Raw genomic sequence first — 22124 nt, forward strand, 5'->3', positions numbered from 1 at the left:
CAAACCAGGTAAAGGCAGCCACAATGCATGGCTTCAAGACTACACATTGAGTGCTTCAGGATGAAGAAAAATCAACATTATGAATAATATTGATGCTGTTATTGAAAATAACACTATGACCTTAGAAAGACCTTACTATGGTATGAAAACGCAAAACAAACTTCACAAGCAATTCAATATGGATATGACTAAATCCACTTCTTCACAAGGGTAGGACTTTGGGACCTAATTCATAAATTTCAAAAATAAGATTTTAAATTAGAAAAAAACAACAGTTTTGAAACAACTCTGCACAAGCCTTTTCAAATAATGTTAATTGACATAGGCTGCTGCTCTGGATCAGTCTGACCACCTTGTTCTACACATCTTTTTACTTTATGGGATAAGTATTTCTCTCAAAAGTTGAGTGAAATTGAAAATTTTATAAGTCAAATCCTATTTTAAATAGAGAACTTATTCTTTAATTTTGGAGTCTTCCTTCTCTCATTTAAAAAAAATGTTGTTTTCTATTTATTTTCTTTCATTATAATAAATTTTTAATCAACATTATATCCCCCAATTAAAACTGTCTATACTTGCTTAGGAAGAATAATTTCTGAGTTATTTGAACTCCTTCAAACCAGTCAATAATTATAACTTAATTGTTATGACTTTGGAATAAATCTAAAACAATCAGATCTTTACATTATTGATGTTCTGTGGTTTGATTATAGCTGATTGCATGAAATGGGTGCTCAACAAATACTAACTGAGGTAAATGTTTCTGTAATAATTGTGATCAATGGTCAAAACTTTATTAGCATGAACTTTTTAATAGGTGTATTTTTGTGTAATTGTTGTACAAAAACTGCACATATTTAAAGCATACAATTTGATGAATTTTGACGTATGTATAAATTTGTCATGAAACTTCACTACCATCAGAATAATGAACATATTCCATTACCTCCAAATATTTCCTCATGCCCCTTTTAAATCTCTTCTTCCTATCCCTCCCCATATGTTCCCCTACTCCAATCCCTGAGTAACCACTGATCTATTTTCTGTGTTTTCTAGAATTTTATATAAATTGAACCATGCACTATGCACTCTTTCTTGTCTGGCTTCTTTCATTCACCAAAATTATTTTTATATTGCTCCATGTTGAAATGTGCATCAACAATTCACTTATTTTCATCACTGAAAATATTCCAGTTTGTCTGAAAACAATTTGTTTATCCATTCACCTGTTGATGGACATTTGGGCTGTTTCCAGTTTGGGGCTGTTAAAAATAAAGCTGCTATGAACATTCATAAATAGGTCTTTATATGATTATATGCCTTCACTTACCATCGGTAAATACCTAGAAATAAAATGGCTAGATCATATGTCGGATCTGTCTAAACTTTTAAAAAACATTTCAACTGTTTTCCAAAGTGTTTTGGAAACTCCCGCCAGTCATATATGAAAGTTCCAGTTTTCTGCATTCTTACCAATACTTGGTATAGCCACTAAAAAAATTTTTTTTAGCCATTCTCATATGCATGTAGTAGTATTTCATTAGGATTTAATTAGCATTTTCCTAATGACTAATGATGTTGAGAACCTTTTTATGTTCTTACTTAACATTTGATATTTTTCAGATCTGAACCTTTTATTTGTTTATTTGACATCTGATATTTTCTTTGGTGAAATGGCTGTTCAAAGAGTTTGCCCATTTTTTAAATTGTTTTTGTTGTTTTGTTTTCTTATAATGAGTTTGAGAACTCTTTAAATATTTTGGATCCAAATCATATCACAAATATATAATTTACAAATATTTTCTTCCAGTCTTCATCTTTTTAACAAGGCTTTTCATGGATAAAAAGGTTTTATTTTTTATAAAGTCCTATTTCTCAATTTTTCCTTTTATGGATACTGCATTTGGTGTCAGAACTCTGCCTAGTTTTAGATCCCAAAGAATTTCTTTTATATTTTTTTCTAAAAGTTTTATAGTTTACATTTTACATTAAAAATCCACAATCCATTTAAATTGTCATGTAAATTATTAGAATTAAGTTTCCTTTTTTTTTTTTTTTTTGCTTATGAATGTCTAATTGCTCCTTCCTCCCTGTTAAAAAAGCTAACCTTCCTTCACTGGATTGCTTTTGTACCTTTGTCAAAAATCAGCTGGGCATATATGTATTGGTCTACTTATGGGCTCTGTATTCTGTTTCATTAATCTCTATGTCTGCCCCTCTATCAATATCACACAGTCTTGATTACTATAGCTGTATAATGTCTTGAAATGGGGATAGAACTACTCCTGCTGCTTATTCTTCTTTTAAAAAATTGCTTTTAACTATTTTAGTTTCTTTGCCCTTCCGTATAAATTTTAGAATAATCGTGTCTATATTTACAAAAAACCTTAGAGAAATTTTGACAGGACATGTGTTAAACCTTAATGTCAGGGGCTTCCCTGGTGGCGCAGTGGTTAAGAATCCGCCTGCCAATGCAGGGGACACAGGTTCGAGCCCTGGTCCAGGAAGAGCCCACATGCTGCGGAGCAACTAAGCCATTGCGCCACAACTACTGAGTCTGCTCTCTAGAGCCCGCGAGCCACAACTACTGAAGCCTGTGTGCCACAACTACTGAAGCCCACGCGCCTAGAGCCTGTGCTCTGCAACAGGAGAGGCCACCGCAATGAGAAGCCTGCGCCCCGCAACAAAGAGTAGCCCCACTCACTGCAACTAGAGAAGGCCCGCGTGCAGCAGCGAAGACCCAATGCAGCCAAAAATTAAATAAATGAATAAATAAATAAATTTATAAAACAAAAAACAAAGAAAAAACCTTAATGCCAGTTTGCAGAGAATTAACATCTTAACTATGTTGAGTTTTCCAGTCCACAAACACAACATGCCTGTCCATTTATTTAGATCTTCTTTGATTCCTTTCATCAACATTTTGTAGTTTTCAGCATACAAATCCTGTACATGGTTTGTCAAATTTACATCTAAGTGCTTAATTTTTTTGAGCAATTGTAAATGGTATTATATTTAAAAATTTCATATCCACGAGTTCAGTGTTAGTACATAGAAATACAATTGACTTTTCTATGTTTATTTTGTATCTAGTGATCTTGCTGAACATACCAGGAAGTTTTTGTATATTCCTTGGTATCTTCTACACAGACATTTCCAACTTAGCTTTTTCTAAACATCACCCTAGTTGTGAGGTAGGGGGTTGCAGTGTTAGGGGGCCTTGTTACAGTCTGGTGAAGGTGGAAATTTATGTTTCCCCCCGGGTCTTTGCTGGAATGAGTAAGAGTGAGGCCATAGCTTTCTCTGTGGTGTTTGGCTAGAGCAGAGCTGTTACTACCTAAAAGTTCTCTATCTTACTAGGCTACCCATTTCCTAAAACTTTGGCTACAGAGAGCAGACTTTTGTTGTGACTTCTTTTGTCTGTGCCTGTTGGCATTCCCAGGTTGCTGTCTTCATCAGCTCCAAGTCTGGGATATACGAGGCAACAAGAAAATCCAGGGAACTCACCAGTTTTCTATTCTGTGGGTCCCAATATCCCTAACCAATCTGTCTTCTTCTCTCCCCTTTCAGATGCTCCTTATATTTGTTTTATATGTAATATTCAGGGTTTCTCTTGCACTTAATGGAAGGAATAGGAAAAACTACATCTATTCTACCTTACCAGAAGTGGAATCACTCATTTGTTTTGCTGGAGTTATTCTCAAATTTTATTGTGAAAAATAATATGCTCCAGCAGGTAATATTTTTGTTCCAGGTTTAAAAGAATTACACAGTACTCCCATTTTAAAAGCAGAAAGTCACTTAATTTAGTAACTTTTTTCCTGATGAAATCTTTTAACTGGGTTTTCTTAAAGTGTTACTTACCAGAGGAGTGGCCAACATGGCAGAGTAGGAAGACCCTGAGCTCACCTCCTCCCATGGGCACATAAATATTACAACAATCTATAGAGCAACTACTGATAAGAAAGACCTAAAGACTAGCAGGGAATATCTTCTACAAATAAAGACATAAAGAAGGAACCACAACAAGACAGTAAGAGGGGCAGAAACTAGTCAGGACCCATATGTCCAGGTGGGTGACCCACAAACAGGAGGATAATTACAATTGCAGAGGTTCTCCCCAAGGAGTGAGGGATCCAAGCCTCACATTGGGCTCCCCAGCCCGGGGGCCCTACAATGGAAAGATGAACCTCCAGAACATTTGGCTTTAAAGGCCAGTGGGGCTTACTTTTGGGAGAGCCAAAGGGCTGTAGGAAATAGAGACTCCTCTCGAAAAGGCACACACACAATCTCACATGCTCTGAGACCTAGGGCAGATGCAGTAAGTTGAAAGGGGCCTACTGATCAGACCCACCTGCTGATCTTGGAGAGCCTCCACGAGAGGCAGGAGGCAACTGGAGCTCACCCTGGGGACAGGGGCACTGGCAGCAGCCATTTTTGAGAAATCATTCTACCACAAGGATACCAGTGGAAACAAGAAAGTTCTCAAATAAACAACCTAACCTTACACCTAAGGGAACTAGAAAAAGAAGAACAAACAGAACCCCAAAATTAGTAGAAGGAGAGAAATAATAAAGATCAGAGCAGAAATAAATGAAATAGAGACAAAAATAGAAAAGATCAATACAACTAAAAGCTGTTTTTTTTTAAAGATAAACAAAATTGATAAACTTTTAGCCAGACTCATCAGAAAAAAAGGGAGAGGGCCCAAGTCAAAAAAATTAGAAATGAAAAAAGAGAAGTTACAACTGACACCACAGAAATACAAAGGATCATAAGAAATTACTATGAACAATTATATGCCAATAAAATGAACAACCTAGAGGAAATGGACAAGTTCCTAGAAATGTACAATCTCCCAAGACTGAACCAGGAGGAAATAGAAAATATAAACAGACCAATTACCAGTAATGAAATTGGATCAGTAATTAAAAAACCCCCAACAAACAAAAGTCCAGGACCAGAAGGCTTCACGGGTGAATTCTACCAAACATTTAGAGAAGAGTTAATACCAATCCTACTCAAACTATTCCAGAAAATTGCAGAGGAAGAAACACTTCTTTTTTTTTTTTTAATTTTATTTATTTATTTATTTATTTATTTATTTATTTATGGCCGTGTTGGGTCTTCATTTCTGTGCGAGGGCTTTCTCTAGTTGTGGCAAGTGGGGGCCACTTTTCGTCGCGGTGCGCGGGCCTCTCACTATCATGGCCTCTCTTGTTGAGGAGCACAGGCTCCAGACGCGCAGGCTCAGCATTTGTGGCTGACGGGCCTAGTCGCTCCACGGCATGTGGGATCTTCCCAGACCAGGGCTCGAACCCGTGTCCCCTGCATTGGCAGGCAGATTCTCAACCACTGCGCCACCAGGGAAGCCCGGAAGAAACACTTCTGCACTCATTCTACAAGGCCAGCATCACCCTGATACCAAAACCAGACAAAGATATCACAAAAAAATAAAATTACAGGCCAATATCTCTGATGAACATAGATGCAAAAATCCTCAAAAAAACAGTAGCAAAGCAAATTCAACGGTACATCAAAAGGATCATACACCATGATCCAGTGGGATTTATCCCAGGGATGACAGGATGGTTCAATATCTGCAAATCCAATTACTGTGATGCACCACATTAACAAATTGAAGAATAAAAATCACATGATTATCTCAATAGATGTGGAATAAGTTTTTGACAAAATTCAACATCTGTTTATGATAAAAAAAAAAAACTCTCAACAAAGTGGGTATAGAGGGAACATACCTCAACATAATACAGGCCATATATGAGAAGCCCACAGCTAACATTATGCTCAGTGGTGAAGAGCTGAAAGCATTTCCTCTAAGATCAAGAACAAGACAATGATGCCCATTCTCACCACTTTTATCCAACGTAGTATTGGAGTCTTTGCCACAGCAATCAGACAAGAAAAAGAAATAAAAGGTATCCAAATTGCAAAGGATTAAGTAAAACTGTCATTGATACCTTACATAGAAAATCCTAAAGATGCCACCAAAAAACTACTAGGACTCATCAATGAAATCAGTAAAGTTGTAGGATACAAAATTAATATACAGAAATCTGTTGCATTTCTATACGCTAACAACAAATTATCAGAAAGAGATTAAGAAAACAATCCCATTTACCATCACATCACAAAGAATAAAATACCCAGGAATAAATCTAACTAAGGAGATAGAAGTCTTATACTTGGAAACTATAAGATGCTGATGAAAGAAGTTGTAGATGACACAAACAGATGGAAAGATATACCATGCTCATGGATTGAAAGAATTAATGTTATAAAAATAACCATACTACCCAAAGCAATCTACAGATTCAATGTAATCTATTGAAATACTGATGGCATTTTTCACAGAACTAGAATAAGTAATTCTAGAATTGGTATGGAAACACAAAAGACCCCAAATAACCAAAACAATCTTGAGAAAGAAAAAGAAAGCCAGAGGAATCATGCTGCCTGATTTCAAGCTATACTACAAAACTAGAGTAATCAAAACAGTATGGTCCTGGCACAAGAAATGGAAACATAGATCAATGGAACAGAATAGAGAGCCCAGAAATGAATCCACACTTATATGGGCTATTAATCTATCCAAGAATATGCAATGGGGAAAAGGCAGCCTCTTCAGTTAAGGGTGTCCAGGGAAACCTGGACAGCTACATGCAAAAAAAAATCAAACTGGACTACTTTCTCAAGCCATGCACAAAAATAAATTCAAAATGGATTAAAGACTTAAATGTAAGACCTAAAATTATAAAAATTCTAGAAGAAAACATATGTAGTATGCTCTTTGACATTGGTCTTTGTAATATTTTTTTTGGATCTGTCTCTTCAGGCAAGGGAAAAAAAGGAAAAATAAACAAATGGAACTACATCAAACTAAAAAGCTTTTGCCCAGTGAAGGAAGCTATCAACAAATTAAAAAGGTCGCCTACTGAATAGGAGAAGATATTTGCAAATGATATATCCAATAAGGAGTTAATATCCAAAATATATGAAGAACTCACACAGCTCAACATGAAAAATACCAAACAACCTCATTAAAAAGTGGGCAAAGGATCTGAATAGACGTTTTTCCAAAGAAGACATACAGATGGCCAACAGGCATATGAAAATGTGCTCAGCATCACTAACCATCAGGGAAATGCAAATCAAAACCACAATGAGATATCACCTTGCACCTGTCAGAATGACTGTTATCAAAACGACAACAAATAACAAGTATCGGCAAGGATGTAGAGAAAAGGGAACCCTTGTGCACTGTTGGTGGAAATGTAAATCGGTACAACCACTGTGGAAAACAGTATGGAGATTGCTCAAAAAATTAAAAATAGAACTATCATATGATCCAGCAATTCCACTCCTGGATATATTTATCTGAAGAAAATGAAAACACTAATTAGAAAATATATACCCACCCCTATGTTCATTGCAGCATTATTTACAATCGCCAAGATATGGAAGCAACCTAAGTGCTCATCAATAGATGAATGCATTAAGATGTGGTAAATATATATATGTATATACATATACATACACACACACACACACACACACACACACACACACATATACAATGGAATATTACTCAGCCATAAAAAATAATGAAATATTGCCATTTGTGACAACATGGATAGACCTAGAGGGTATTATGCTAAGTGAAGTAAGTCAGATAGAGAAGGACAAATCCTGTATTACTCACTTATATGTGGAATCTAAAAACCAAAACAAATGAACAAATATAACAAAACAGAAACAGAGTCATAGATACAGAGAACAAATAGGTGGTCTCCAGAAGGGAGGGGTTTGGGGGGAGGGGAGAAATAGGTGAGGGGAATTAAGAGGTGCAAACTCCCTCTTGAAAAATAAATGTCATGAGTATGAAATGTACAGTGTGGGGAATATAGCCAATAATTAGGTAATATCTTTGTATGGTGATGGATTATAACTAGACTTATCATGGTAATCATTTTGAAATGAGAATTTAGGAATATCAAATCACTACACTGTGTAACAGAAATTAACACAGTGTGGTAGGTCAATTATACTTCAAAAACAAACAGACAAACTCACAGAAAAGATCAGATTTGTGGTTACCAGAGGCAGGGGTTGGGGGGAGGGGGAATTGGATGAAGATGGTCAAAAGGTACAAACTTCCAGTTGTAAGATAAATAAGTACTAGGGATGTAATGTACAACATGATTAATATAGCTAACACTGCTCTATGTTATATATGAAAGTTAAGAGTGTAAACCCAAAGAGTTCTCATGAAAAGGAAGGAAAATTTTTTCTATTTCTTTAATTTTGTATCTATATGAGATGATGGGTATTCACTAAACTTATTGTGACAATCGTTTCATGATGTATTTAAGTCAAATCATTATGCTGGACACCTCGAATTTATAGTGTTGCAGGTCAATTATATCTCAATAAAACTGGAAGAAAGAAAGTTTTACTTACACGTGTCCAGAAAAAAGTTCCTTCAATGACAGTGTACTGTAAGAGGTACTTTAATAGCTGCATAATCACTCCCCAGGGATGATTCTTTATAGGACAGCTGTTCAGATGTGAGCTCATCCTTAGCAGTACTGTGGTTCAGCAGCAGATTCTAGGTCAGGTTATAGTTGAGCAGGAAATATAAAGAGATGCTTCTATCCAAACACAAAATTACTCCACAGTGGAGAACCAGCCCCAGTGGCCTTTCCACGTGAAGCGGCCACTGGCTGCCGGGTCATCTACAGCACTCAGTGGGCACTTTCTCATTTAGTTCAGCCACAGAGCTTATCAGCACAGCCCTATTCTAACCATTTCTACCGAGTTTTCACCAATAGAGTCAGGATTGTATACTGGTTAAATTTTGAAGTCAGAGAGAGATTCAAATTTGAATTATATAATTGTCCTCATTCCCACTCTTATAGCTAAAGGTGGACAAGACCCTGGCGAAGCACCAATAGGGAGAGAGACAGACAGACAGAGACAGAGACAGAGGGGAGCAAGAAATGAGGAGTGTTTTCTCTCTAACAAAGGATGCTGAACAGCTAAACACAAAAGCCCACTGCACAAGGTCAGGAGGGAACATGTTAGTCTGAGTCTGAGATGCAGAGCTTGCGTCTGTTCCCAGGACAGGACTGGTAGGCAGCCAGCGTAGTAAGGAGACCATCGAGATGAGGGGAGAAGTGGAAAACCTGCAAACCAGTTCAGGAATGAACTTTACAAGCATGACTCGACCACTGTGGCATCCCTCTCATGCTCAGCTTGGTGTGCGTGGTCGGGGAAAGCACCACGCATGTTAAGCTCACATCTAGCGGTGGTGTCGTAGAAGAAAGGAAAGAGCTGAAGCTGGTTAGCAAGTCCCGGGCTGATGGGATTAGTGTCAAGCGGGGTCAAGTATAGAGCTCTCCCTAGAACTAAAGCAGGGGCTTCAAATAAGGGCAAGTAGAGTCACGGAAGAATAACAAAACTGGAGGGGCCAGAGAAGGACTAGAGACTGAACTTGTAGGATCAGGTCTGATGGGATTCAAATAGAAGCAGGTTGTGAACAGTAAGGCAGGGTCATGGTCAAATTGTTCAAACATCAGGGGGTGCTGCTTGTGCGGATCTAAGGACAAGAAGGCATAGCGATGTGGTTTGAGTTGGTGGGACAGTTTTAAGGACCAGGAAAAGAGTAGAAAAAAGATACATCTTTTTGGATGGAGATGATAGAGGTCATCTCCTTACCTAACAGAGGGAAGCTTTAGTTTGGCTTTCTTACCCTGACTTACCATAGAATCATCTCCATCCTCTTTCCAGAAATGGGAAGGCTTGGGAAGGCAACCAGGTTTATGGGTTTCTGGAAAATAGGATTACTCATCTCCATCTACCAAGCAGAACCTCAGTTGTAAGCTATCAGAGAGTAGGAAAATTGCCACCTGGCCAGGTTGCCGCAGAAGAGAATTGGTGGCTCTGGGTCCTTTTAAGAGGAGCTGAGAAAGCAGAGGGCTATGGTATAGATTTCATTCTCTAAGTCCAGGAAAGCAAGGTGAGAAGAGAAAGTATCAACCCACATCACTTCCTTTGGACCTTCATAACATCATCTCTCTCAAGGAGATGGTGTGATACACATTTCTCCCAAATAGGTGACCGGTAGTGAGTTTTAGACCATTCTCGCAGGGACAAGGTCACAAAGACCTCCCCACAAGATCATGGAAAATGGGGCAGGCAAGTAGAGAACAGCTGTTGGGTAGACAACCAGTAGTGTCTGTGGCTGAGGCAGTTGGGTTGTTCCTTTGGTTTATTTCCCTCAAAGAGGCAAAGCCACATCATTTGGAGGCATTTTAGGAGCTACAATCTGCCTTCATGAGATCATGGGTATTGCTGATGTCCTAGTTCCAGGGAAAGCAATTCCATTTTAAAATTCTGCTGTGACTCTCCAAAGAATATTTCCTAAGTTACATGGAAAAGCAAGTCATTAAAAAATGCAACTTCCTTTTATTTCTATGTTTAGCCCGTAGTTCTTCAAACCTCACCCTCTGGGCTAGCAGCCCACAAAGATCTCATAGCACTTACTAAAATACGTAATTATTTGGATGTATCTGTTTATTTATTTGCCTCTCCCATCACTTTTACTGTAAGACTTATCTACCTTGTTCTCCATTCTTTCTGAGGCACATAGCAGCCAGCCTGGGACACAGTAGTCATTCAATAAAAATATATTGAATGAATAAATGAGCAAATGAAAATTTTGGATGAGGGAACTATGAGGGAGGCCTTTGGAGTGGAAAAGGCATCTAGTATTATCAGTGTCTTCACTAATTTTTGTTGAGCACAAAAGATTATTTTTAATGCTTGCCTGATACCTATTAGGGAACATTATGGGGAAGAAGGGCAAGAATGGTACCCTTTCCATTGACTTCCATCAGTGTTTGTATGTGGAGTGTAGCTACACCAAACACAGTTACTTTCTCACCACCTCCAAGAAGCAGAAAGTGACTTGTAATTCATTTTTGTGTTCTAGGATCCTGGTTGAAAGTAAGAGAAAGAGAGTTCCATCTTTCCAATTCTCCAGGGATCTCAAACGCCCCAGTTTTCACTGCTGTGTGCCACTTTCCAAGAGCTGACCCAGAGGGAGTCCCATCCTGAAACAGGTGGGCACAGCTGTGTAAACACCGTCCTCACTTTCAGGTAAAGAGCTCCTTGGACCACTTTCCCTCTCAGGTGGAAAAGCGGAGAGTAGAGTCTCTAGTGACTGTGTGAGGAGAGGCAGGGTGGGGAGGTCTTCAGAGAGGCACCAGCTGATGGAGACTTCAGAAGACCATAGAACAGCTATGTCTGTCCACTGCTCCTTTATCACAGAGAGAGGAAAAAGAAGGAAAAGATGGATCACGCAGCGAGTGGGAAGGAGTGGGTAGGGAAATCAAGTTTATGTTAGAATCGTTCAAAAGAATGGTAATGGGCTTCCCTGGTGGCGCAGTGGTTGAGAATCTGCCTGCCAATGCAGGGGACACGGGTTCGAGCCCTGGTCTGGGAAGATCCCACATGCCGCAGAGCAACTGGGCCCGTGAGCCACAACTACTGAGCCTGCGCGTCTGGAGCCTGTGCTCCGCAACAAGAGAGGCCGCGATAGTGAGAGGCCCGCGCACCGCGATGAAGAGTGGCCTCCGCTTGCCACAACTAGAGAAAGCCCTTGCACAGAAACGAAGACCCAACACAGCCATAAATAAATAAATAAATAAATTAAAAAAAAAAAAAAAAAAAAAGAATGGTAATGGAAGTGGGGAAACAATGGGAGTCTCTGGAAAGTGAGACGGGACACTGGAAAGTTGAGGTCAATAAACACCATCCCTGCTGCTATTGTTTTTTTCCAATTTTCCTCCTCTCTGTTGGTGCTTTTCTTGGCTGGGACTTCCTCAGATGAGTCCTGGGGAGCCTGAATGGTGACAGTAAAGCCGAGGAAGAGAGAAAACTGAGAAGCATTTCAAAAGCTTCTTCCCCAACACTCTTCTTCATTTCCCTTGTAATCCAGTTTTAGAAATAAAGACCAGCCAGGGAAAGAGGTTCTGACTCGAGCCTGCCACGGCCCCAGTCAACCATTTCTTCTCTTTGTTCAGACCTTTAAATCCTGTGAGGTTTTTATAAACTTTCTAGCAGGGGCCCTGCTGATCTGACGATTCGTTATAAGGGGAATGGAAAACGTTATGAGAGATTTTCAGCTAATGGGTAACACGTGTAGGACAGCTCTCCTCCAAGCCCCTGTTGCCTCGAAGGCTGCCCTCCTCCAGCCTGCAATCTCTGGCTCAATGTCAAAGGATGCTCTGCTTGCCCAGGGACCAAGCACTCTTCCAGGAGAGCAGAATGTCCTGGGCTGCACTAGCAGACAGACGAAGAGAATGCCAGAGGAGAGGGCCATGGGCACTTGGCAAACCAGGACTAGGATGGAGAAGCTTGCCCTCCAGGTCACTATTTTAAATCCCACCTGAGCTAGGGACAGGGAGAGGAGGGATGCTAAAGGTGTTTGCTTGTTTCCCTCACGCGATGTTTGGTCTCCATTGAGGACCAGTTTCCAGGTCACAGTGTTGCCCCGTGTATCCTCACACCTGCAACACATCAGCCATCTGGAACCGGGCGAATGGGGGCCAATTCCTCCAACGTGACGATATCCCCTTCCCACAGTGGAAGCAGGATTTGGGGCAGGACTGACCTCAGAGGGCCATTCCTCAGACCATGACTTCTCTTTTCTGGCGATATCCTCTCCCTAGGTGACCTCATCCAGTCTCACGGCTTGAAGAACCAACACCCACGTTTACATCTCCAGCCCCAGCTTTTCCCTCGGGCTCTGGCTTCATTATCTCCAACTGCTTCCTTACAGTCTCCACTTGGATGCCTAGCAGACATCTCCAACTAGAAGTGTGCAAACAGCACTTCGGAACCTTGCACCCACACCTGTTCCACCCACATGTCAGTTGACAGAAACTTTGTCCTTCCAGCTGCTGAGGCCCAAAACCTTGACTCCACTCTGTCTCACAACCCACTTCCAAACGCTGAACCCTGTTTGTCTCTGCCATGAACTATACCCAGTTCTCCCCATCTCCACTGGCCCTCCAAGGCGCTAGGGTCTCCCACCTGTATCCCTGTAACGACTTCCTGGTCTCCTTGTTTTCGCTCTTACCCCCCCTTCTGTCTATTCTCCCCCTGCAGCCTGAGTGATTCTTAAAATCTAAGTCAGATCATGTCTCTCTTTCTACTCAAAACCCTCCAGTGTCTCCATCTCACTCCGAGGGAAAGCCGAAGCCCTCACAATGGCCTGGGGGGCCCTAGTGGCCTCTGATTCTGTCTCGCTGCTCTGGTCCTTGTTCTCTCCCCTCCTGCTGCACCGGCCTCCCGGCTGTTCCTCAAACACAGAAATTGTTCCCACCTTAGGCTCTCTCAGCCTGGAGCACCCTTCCCTGTCACCTGTATGGCCATCTCTCTTCTTTCTCAGGTCTCTCTCTTTTGGGTGTGGCCTTCTCTGACCACTCTCTACACAACAGCAAAACTTACCCCTGGCCCCCACTATCCCAAGCCCCTTGACTTGTTTCTCTCCATGACATTTGCTCATTTGGGGGTTATATTTTAAGTTCCACAAGAACAAAGATCTTTTCTCTCCTGTTGACTGCTGTATCTGCCGTGCCGAGAATAATGCCTGACGTTTAGCAGCTGCTTAATAAATGTCAAATGAATTTCTGATCCATTTTCACCCTCCGGCCCCAGAATGACTATTGTTCTTGGATCTAGCATTTCAGTTTTCTTCACCATAAAGGGAGGGAGGATGAGGTGTGATGACTTTATTTAAAGGTAGAGGTTTTTTTAATGACCTTACAAGGAAGACATTACACTTAAAAAAAAAATCTTTGGAAATCCATTAAATTTGTTCCATTATGATTGATTCATTTGGTGAGAACAAGTTCCCATGCAGTGGGGAACTTGGATGGGGGAGTGGTGTCAGAAACAAAGAGGGGAGAAACATTTTAATCATTTCTTTAAGTGAAGATCACCCTTCCCATTTCATTTTTTAGATAAACTCTTCTTTGAGTAGAGCATACGCACAGAAAAGCACACAGACCTTAAATGAATTATTGATGAGTTATTGCAAAGTAAACACACCCATGTACCCCCCTCCCAGGTCAAGAAATAGAATATTACCAGCCCCCAGAGCCCTCCTCCCACCCCTTCACACGACTACCTCCTTCTTGCTCCTTAAAGGGACCACTCTCCTGACTTGTAACATCACAGGTGAATTTTGCTTGCTTTCAAACCCCATATAAATGGAATCAGACAATATGCATTCTTCTGTAACTAGCTTCTTTCATTCCACATTATATTTGTGAGAGTCATCAATGTCGTGCGTAGCAGTGGTTAATTTACTTTCATTGTGTACAGTATTCCACTCTATGAATACGTCACAGTGTATTTATCTGTTCTACTCTTGATGGGCATGTGGGTTTTTTCTGTCTCGAGGCTATTATGAATAATGCTGCGCTGAACATTTCTGTGCATGTCTTTGATGAACATAAGCCCTCATTTCTGTCAGATGTATACCCAGGAATAGACTTGACAGGTTTTGAACATACTATGTTTAGGTTTAGTAGATCTGCCAAACTTTCCCCAATGGCCGTATCGCTCTAAATTCCCACTGGTAATGAATGTGTCCTAGTTGCTCCACATCCTCTCAGTCACTTAGTATTGTTCTTCATTTTAATTATTTTCACTCTTGTGGGTGGTTAGCGATATCTCAATATAATTTTCATGTCTATTTCCCTGATGACTAGTTGAGCACCTTTTCTTGTGTTCATTGGCCATTCTATTTTTGTGAGATGCTTATTCAGATCTTTTGCTTATTTATTTTTAATTGGATGGTCTTTTATAAGAGTTCTTTATATATTCTGAATTGAGCCCTTTATCAGTTATATGTACTGTGAATATCTTTTCTCACTCTGTAACTTGACTCTTTTTTTTTTTTACTTTCTTAATGGTATCTTTTGATGAACCCAAGTTTTTAATTTTAGTAAAGTTCAGTATATAAATATTGTTCTTTATGGTTAGTACTTTTTGTGTCTTATTTAAGAATATTTGCCAACTCAAGTTAAAGAAGCTATTCTTGACCTGTGTTATCTTCTAAAAGCTTTCATATTTAAAATCTATGGACCACATAGAATTGAATTTTTTTGCTCTGGTAAAAGGCAGGGGTGGGGTTTTATTCTTATTTTTCCATTTGGATGTCTATTTGATCTAGCACCACTTATTGATAAGATTATATTTTGATAAGTTTGTGCCATTGCTCTGAGGTACCACCTTTTTCATAAAGTAAGTGCCTAAATATGCATGGGTCTGTTTCTAGATTTTCTACTCTGTTCCATTGCTTTATTTGCCTATTGCTGTGCTCATGCTACACTGCCTTAATTACTGTCACTTTATAATAAATCTTGATATCTGGTTGAGTAAGCCCTCCAACCTAGTTCTTCTTTGAGGTGGTCTTGGCTATTCATGGCTCTTTGCATCCCTACCTTACTTTAATATGGACTAGAAAGCATCTTTAAAAGTAAAATATATTCCCATTTTGGTGGACCCTCATATCATGCAAGCCATCAGCTCTGAGCTGATGTCATTAAGTCCATGCCACACCTTCATCCACAGGTTGCCTCCAAGGTGGTCCTCACTGCACATCAGGCACTACTTGGTCCATCCCCACTTCTCGTCCTTTCTTTCTTTTTTTATCTCCGAATGGCACTTCCAAGTGTGTGCAGTAGGGCAGTGCACCCAATACCCTGCTAGTTTCTGCTACCAATACCACCTCTATTATTTCTAGCAATAAAGTGTATTGTGTTCTTACTGTTATGTCAAGCGCTGTGCTAAGTGCTTTGCATGCATTATCTATTTAATTCTTCCTACCACCCAAGGAGGTAGGTATCCTTTTGCTGCCCCTTAAGGAGTTACACCATCCTCCCAAGGATCCTCCTTTCCCCACTCACTGTCCCTTCTCTGTCAGCATCAATATCTCCATAGAACATAGCTTTTCTGAGCTTGAAGGATCTGAGATATCTGATATGACAAATGAGGAAATTAATGACCAGAGAGGGAACTGATTTACCCAAGGCTTCTTCAGCTGCTTAATGGCAGAAGAAGGATTAGAACGTAGGTCTCTTGACTTCCAGACAACACACTTCTCAAACTGTCATTTCCTAGTTATAGCACCCATCAAACGGACTTCCTCACCCAATTTCCTCTCCATTTCTGTTGAAATTTCTTTAAAGACTTGTCTATGATGTTAGCTGTTTCTACTTCCTCATCTGCCTTTCTCTCCTTGACCCACTCCGATGCTACTTCCTTACTGAAACTGCTCTCATCAAGGCCACCACAACTTCCATGTTACCAGCCCCACGGTCTCCTCTGTCTCTCATGTTACTAGACCTCTTAGCTAGCATCCACCCACCTGATTATTTTCATCTTTCTTGTGACATTCTCCTCTTCTTTCACCTATGTCATTACATCCCCTCAGCTTTTCTTCTAACTCGTTGAGTAATAATTCTCAGTTCCCCTCAGCTGGCTCCACACCCCTCGACCTAAACAGTAGATTTTAAAGTGCCCCAGGTTTGCTCCTTGACCCATATTTCCAACCACACACTCTCTGTAAGTGACTGCACCAGCCAGCCTTACAGCCCTAAATACAGTATATCTCCTTCTAATGGTTCCCAAGCTAGTTGTTCCAATCTTGACTTCTCTCCCGAGTTCTAGACTTTTTTAAAAGATTTTTTTTGATGTGGATCATTTTTTTAAAAGTCTTTATTGAAATTGTTACTGTTACTGTTGCTTCTGTTTTATGTTTTGGTTATTTGGCCACAAGGCATGTGGGATCTTAGCTCCCCGACCAGGGATCGAACCTGCACCCTCTGCATTGGAAGGCAAAGTCTTAACCACTGGACTGCCAGGGAAGTCTCTAGACTTTAACTTCTTACTTGACATCTCCATTTGGATGTTGTCTTAACTGGGTCCTCTATAAAACAGAGCCCGAGGCAAGGATTAATAGAGTAACAGTTTAATTGGGAGGTGCAAGTCCAGGGTATTAGGTGTAAGAGAAAAAGGGTAAGGAGGCAAAGGAAGGTGTGATATAATGTGATGAGCTGCATTCCCATCCTGGTTTCCACCTCGCAGAGAGCTGCCAAGAGACCCAGCAGTCACTTGGAGGCTGTGTTCACTCAGCATATGGGACTTCTCTGGAAGAGTTGCTTGAAGATATTGTACCTTAGAGTAGCCCGTAGGAGAGGGACAAAGGAAGACTTTATCTGTCTGGCTCCCTTTTAGCTTCCATTCCCCCTTGTTCAAGGTTCACCCTTAGGGAGATAACTCTATCCTTCCGGTGTGCAGAATCTGAACCATTGTGGACGTGCTGAGAACCAACTCGTGGTGTGATTTTGCATTCATGTCTGGATGTGGAAGAGTGACCCAGAGCTGCTGGAGCACTGGCTGGGGGGAGACAGACAAAGAATGAGGCTGAACAATGTTCGTGGCCCAGTGCAGATGGATGTCTATTAGACATATCAAAATGAACATGACTAAACAGAACTCTCCATTTCTTTTTCCCAACCAACCGCCTTCCCTCTTCCCCCACAGTCTTTCTCATCTTGGAAAATGGCACCATTGTCTCCATTGCTAAACCTTAGTCGAGGAAACCATCACCGCAGGCATGGGCCACTGAAATGGCTGTGAACTGGTCCCCTCACTCTCATTTTTGTTTCCTGTCAGTGTGTTCTTCACATCACAAGAGTGATTTTTGTAAAGGTAATGCAGCAATACTCTTCTCCCCAGCTCTGGGGCCCTGTTCCATCATTTACTCTCAGATCAAATTGTCCGCTATGAAAGCCTTTCCTTCACTCCGCTATTGAAAGACGTTCCCCTCTCCTGACACTGTCCACATCACCTTGTTTTATTGCATCCTTAGTTCTTACCACTCTCTGAAATCATCTTTTTATGTATGTGTTATACATTATCTGTCTTCCCCACTATAATATAAGCTCCATTCAGGTACAGAGTCTGTTATCTGTCTCCCTGTATCCACAATACCTAGAATAGTCTTTGATACATTGGAGGGGCACCATAAATGTTTGTTGAATGAATGAGTGAGTGATAAAATGAACAGTAGGTGAGCTGAGGGCCTAACTGTGTGTGGCAAGCAATGTATCTAACAATGTATCAATGTTTACCTAATTTTGCATCTGGTTACATCTTTCTACAACTAAAAATTCTTTTAGAGCAAGGAATGTGGGAAAGTTGAAGGGCATTACTTAGGTCCTGGTAGAGTTCAGGATGAATTTGGGGATCAGTTAACAGTCTTTATCCTGTCTCTCTTTATTAAAATTAAACTTTTATTTTGAGATCATTGTAGACACACATCCAGTTTTAAGAAATGATGCAGATACCCTTCCTTACCCAGTTTGCCCGCATGGTACATTGTAAAAACCATGGTACAGTATCACAACCAGGATATTAACATTGATGCAGTCAAGATACAGAAGATCTCTGTCACCGTAAGGATTCCTCATGGTATCTTTTTACAGCCTCAGCTACTTCTTTCCTGCTCCCACCACCTCCTTAACCCCTAGCATCTCCTAACCTGTTTACCATTTCAACTGTTTGGTCATTTTAAGAATATCATATAAAGGGAATCATACAGTATATAATCTTTGGGGATTGGCTTTTTTCATTTAGCATAATTCTCTGGAGTTTCATCCAGGTTGTTGCTTATACGAATAATTCATAGTGCATTCCTTTTTTCTTGCCGAGTACTTCTCATGGTGTGGATGGACCACAGTTTGCTTAACCAGTCAGCCACTGAAGAACGCTTGGGTTGTTCCCAGTTTGGGGCTATTACCAATAAAACTGCTAAACTTGAGTACAGGTTTTTGTGTGAACACTAGATTTTCATTTCACCTGGATAAATGGCCAAGAGTGCAGTCTCTGGGTGGTGTGGTAGTTGGCATATTTATTTTTTTTTAAGAAACTGCCAAACTGTTTTCCAGGGTAGTGGTACCATTTTGTACTCCTCCCAGCAATGTATGAGTGATGTAGCTTCTCTGCATCCTCACCACACTTGGAAAAATTGAGGGACAGTCTTTAGATGCTGCTAGACTTCCAGGTGAGTTTGGGATTCACTAACTTCCTTTCCGCTGCCCCATTTTTCAAAAAGGCTGATGCTCTGTCCCTAGTTTGGCTCAGATGGGAATTAATGATAAAAGCCAACTGCCGTCTAGATGCAACAGCCCATGAAGCATTTTCCTTGAAGAAAGGATGATAAGAAAGGAAACTTAGCTCTTTAGGTCCGGCCCTCTGGGAAGATGGCTGAGGTGCAGGGGGCTGAAATTAAAGTGGACGACGGCGAGCCGAAACTGAGCAAAAATGAGCTAAAGAGACGCCTGAAAGCTGAGAAGAAAATAGCAGAGAAGGAGGCCAAGCAGAAGGAGCTCAGTGAGAAACAACTAAGCCAGGCCGCTGCTGCCACCAACCACACTGCTGATAATGGTGCGGGTGCGGAGGAGGAGAGCTTGGACCCAAACCAATACTTCAAAATCCGCAGCCAGGCAGTCCACCAGCTGAAGGTCAATGGGGAAGACCCATACCCACACAAGTTCCACGTCGACATCTCGCTCACTCACTTTATCCAAGAATACAGTCACCTGCAGCCTGGGGACCACCTGACTGACATCACCTTAAAGGTGGCAGGTAGGATCCATGCCAAAAGAGCTTCTGGGGGAAAGCTCATCTTCTATGACCTTCCAGGAGAGGGGGTCAAGTTGCAAGTCATGGCCAATTCCAGGAATTATAAATCTGAAGAAGAATTTATTCGTATTAACAACAAACTGCGCCGGGGAGACATAATTGGAGTTCAGGGCAATCCTGGGAAAACCAAGAAGGGTGAACTGAGCATCATTCCCTATGAAATCACACTGCTGTCTCCTTGCTTGCATATGTTACCTCATCTTCACTTTGGCCTCAAAGACAAGGAAACACGGTTTCGTCAGAGATACTTGGACTTGATCCTGAATGACTTTGTGAGGCAGAAGTTTATCATCCGCTCTAAGAACATCACATATATAAGAAGTTTCTTGGATGAGTTGGGATTCCTAGAGATTGAAACTCCCATGATGAACATCATCCCAGGGGGAGCTGTGGCCAAGCCTTTTATCACCTACCACAACGAGCTGGACATGAATTTATATATGAGGATTGCTCCAGAACTCTACCATAAGATGCTGGTGGTTGGTGGCATTGACCAGGTTTATGAAATCGGACACTAGTTCCGGAATGAAGGAATTGATTTGACTCACAATCCTGAGTTCACCACCTGTGAATTCTACATGGCCGATGCAGACTATCATGATCTCATGGAAATCACAGAGAAGATGATTTCAGGGATGGTGAAACACATTACAGGCAGTTACAAGGTCACCTATCATCCAGATGGCCCAGAGGGCCAAGCCTGTGATATTGACTTCACCCCACCCTTCCGGAAAATCAGCATGGTAGAAGAGCTTGAGAAAGCCCTGGGCATGAAACTGCTAGAAACTAACCTCTTCGAAACCGAAGAAACTCGCAAAATTCTAGATGATATTTGTGTGGCAAAAGCTGTTGAATGCCCTCCACCTTGGACCACAGCCAGGCTCCTTGATAAGCTTGTCGGGGAGTTCCTGGAAGTGACGTGCATCAATCCTACATTCATCTGTGATCACCCGCAGATAATGAGTCCTCTGGCCAAATGTCACCGCTCTAAAGAGGGTCTGACTGAACGCTTTGAGCTATTTGTCATGAAGAAGGAAATACGCAGTGCCTACACTGAGCTGAATGACCCTATGCGACAGCGGCAGCTTTTTGAAGAACAGGCCAAGGCCAAAGCTGCTGGCGATGATGAGGCCATGTTCATAGAGGAAACCTTCTGCACTGCCCTGGAATACGGGCTGTCCCCCACAGGTGGCTGGGGCATGGACATCGACCGCGTCACCATGTTTCTCACAGACTCCAATAACATCAAGGAAGTGCTTCTGCTTCCTGCCATGAAACCCGAAGACGAGAAGGAGAATGTAGCCACCACTGATGGACGGGAAAGCACAGCAGCCGGCCCTTCTGTCTAGAAAACAATGACAGCAAGTCGCACGGCTTGGGCATCTCTGCGCTTGTGCAGAAGATCAAGGACTGCGAGGGAATTCCTGTGTGCGCTGCTGTCTATTTGACTATCACATTTCATGTCAGCCGTCAAAAGAGAGAAGAGGAATTAAGAATTCCTTTTTACTCCTTGTTACCAAATAAACCATTTGTCTCTAAAAAAAAAAAAAAAAAAGAAAGGAAACTTACACATTTCCTGGACTCCCCAGTCCATTTATAATAACGCCAGAAATGATGAACCAGCCCTTGAGGCTCTGGAGGAGCAGTCTGCGGCCGGATTTCAGGTGAGACCTTGGTAAGCCATAGGAAACCACATGGTTAGGCCAAATCAGATGGGCGGGGGACACCTTGACATGACCTTTATGAAGGCCAGGCAGAGAGATTCTGCTGACAGAAGCGGCAACAGCAGAAATGCATGTTTCTATGCATGTTACCTTGCGTTGAGCCAAACATGGATTAAAGGCTGTTTCTAAGAGGGGAAAACTTAGATCTAATATTTGGGGTTGGGGTCATTCTGGAAGTCTCTTTCCCTGGGGGCTTGACAAGACAAAACCAAAAAGCAGAAAAGCCTGTGTTTAGCTCTTCTCGTGATTGCCCACCGTGTCCTACTGTTTCTGCTTCCTCCAGAGGCCCAGTCTCTTCTGCCCTCCTTCTCCTCCCTGACCTCATCCTTCTCTCCTCACCTTCTCAAAGCCATGTTTTCTAACACCTTAACTATTTGTATTTTATTTAACACATTCTTACATTATGGTTACTATTTCCCAGGCATTGTTTTATGATTTTATATATATTAGCTCCATCAAAACTCATAACAACCCTATGAGGTAGGAATCATTAATGTCCCAATATCACAGATGAGGGAACTTAGCCACAGAGAAGTCAAGTAACTTGCCCAAAGTCACACAGCTCATAAGTGGCAGAGATAAGATTCAAACCCA

The 22124-nt window shown here is 41.3% G+C and overlaps 2 protein-coding genes across 2 annotated transcripts in view; one reads left to right on the top strand and one right to left on the bottom strand.

Annotated features, from left to right (window-relative positions):
- The window catches only part of PDHX (pyruvate dehydrogenase complex component X), a 184247-nt gene that overhangs the window by 33387 nt on the left and 128736 nt on the right, over positions 1 to 22124 (bottom strand). The window lies entirely within an intron of this gene.
- Positions 19351 to 21155, top strand: LOC103012122 (lysine--tRNA ligase-like). The gene is given in 1 exon segment (XM_057552641.1): positions 19351 to 21155. A coding segment is annotated over 1 exon segment (1791 nt). The 5' UTR covers positions 19351 to 19364.

Source organism: Balaenoptera acutorostrata, chromosome 9 (genome assembly GCF_949987535.1).
Source record: "Balaenoptera acutorostrata chromosome 9, mBalAcu1.1, whole genome shotgun sequence".
In the NCBI taxonomy this organism is placed as follows: domain Eukaryota; kingdom Metazoa; phylum Chordata; class Mammalia; order Artiodactyla; family Balaenopteridae; genus Balaenoptera; species Balaenoptera acutorostrata.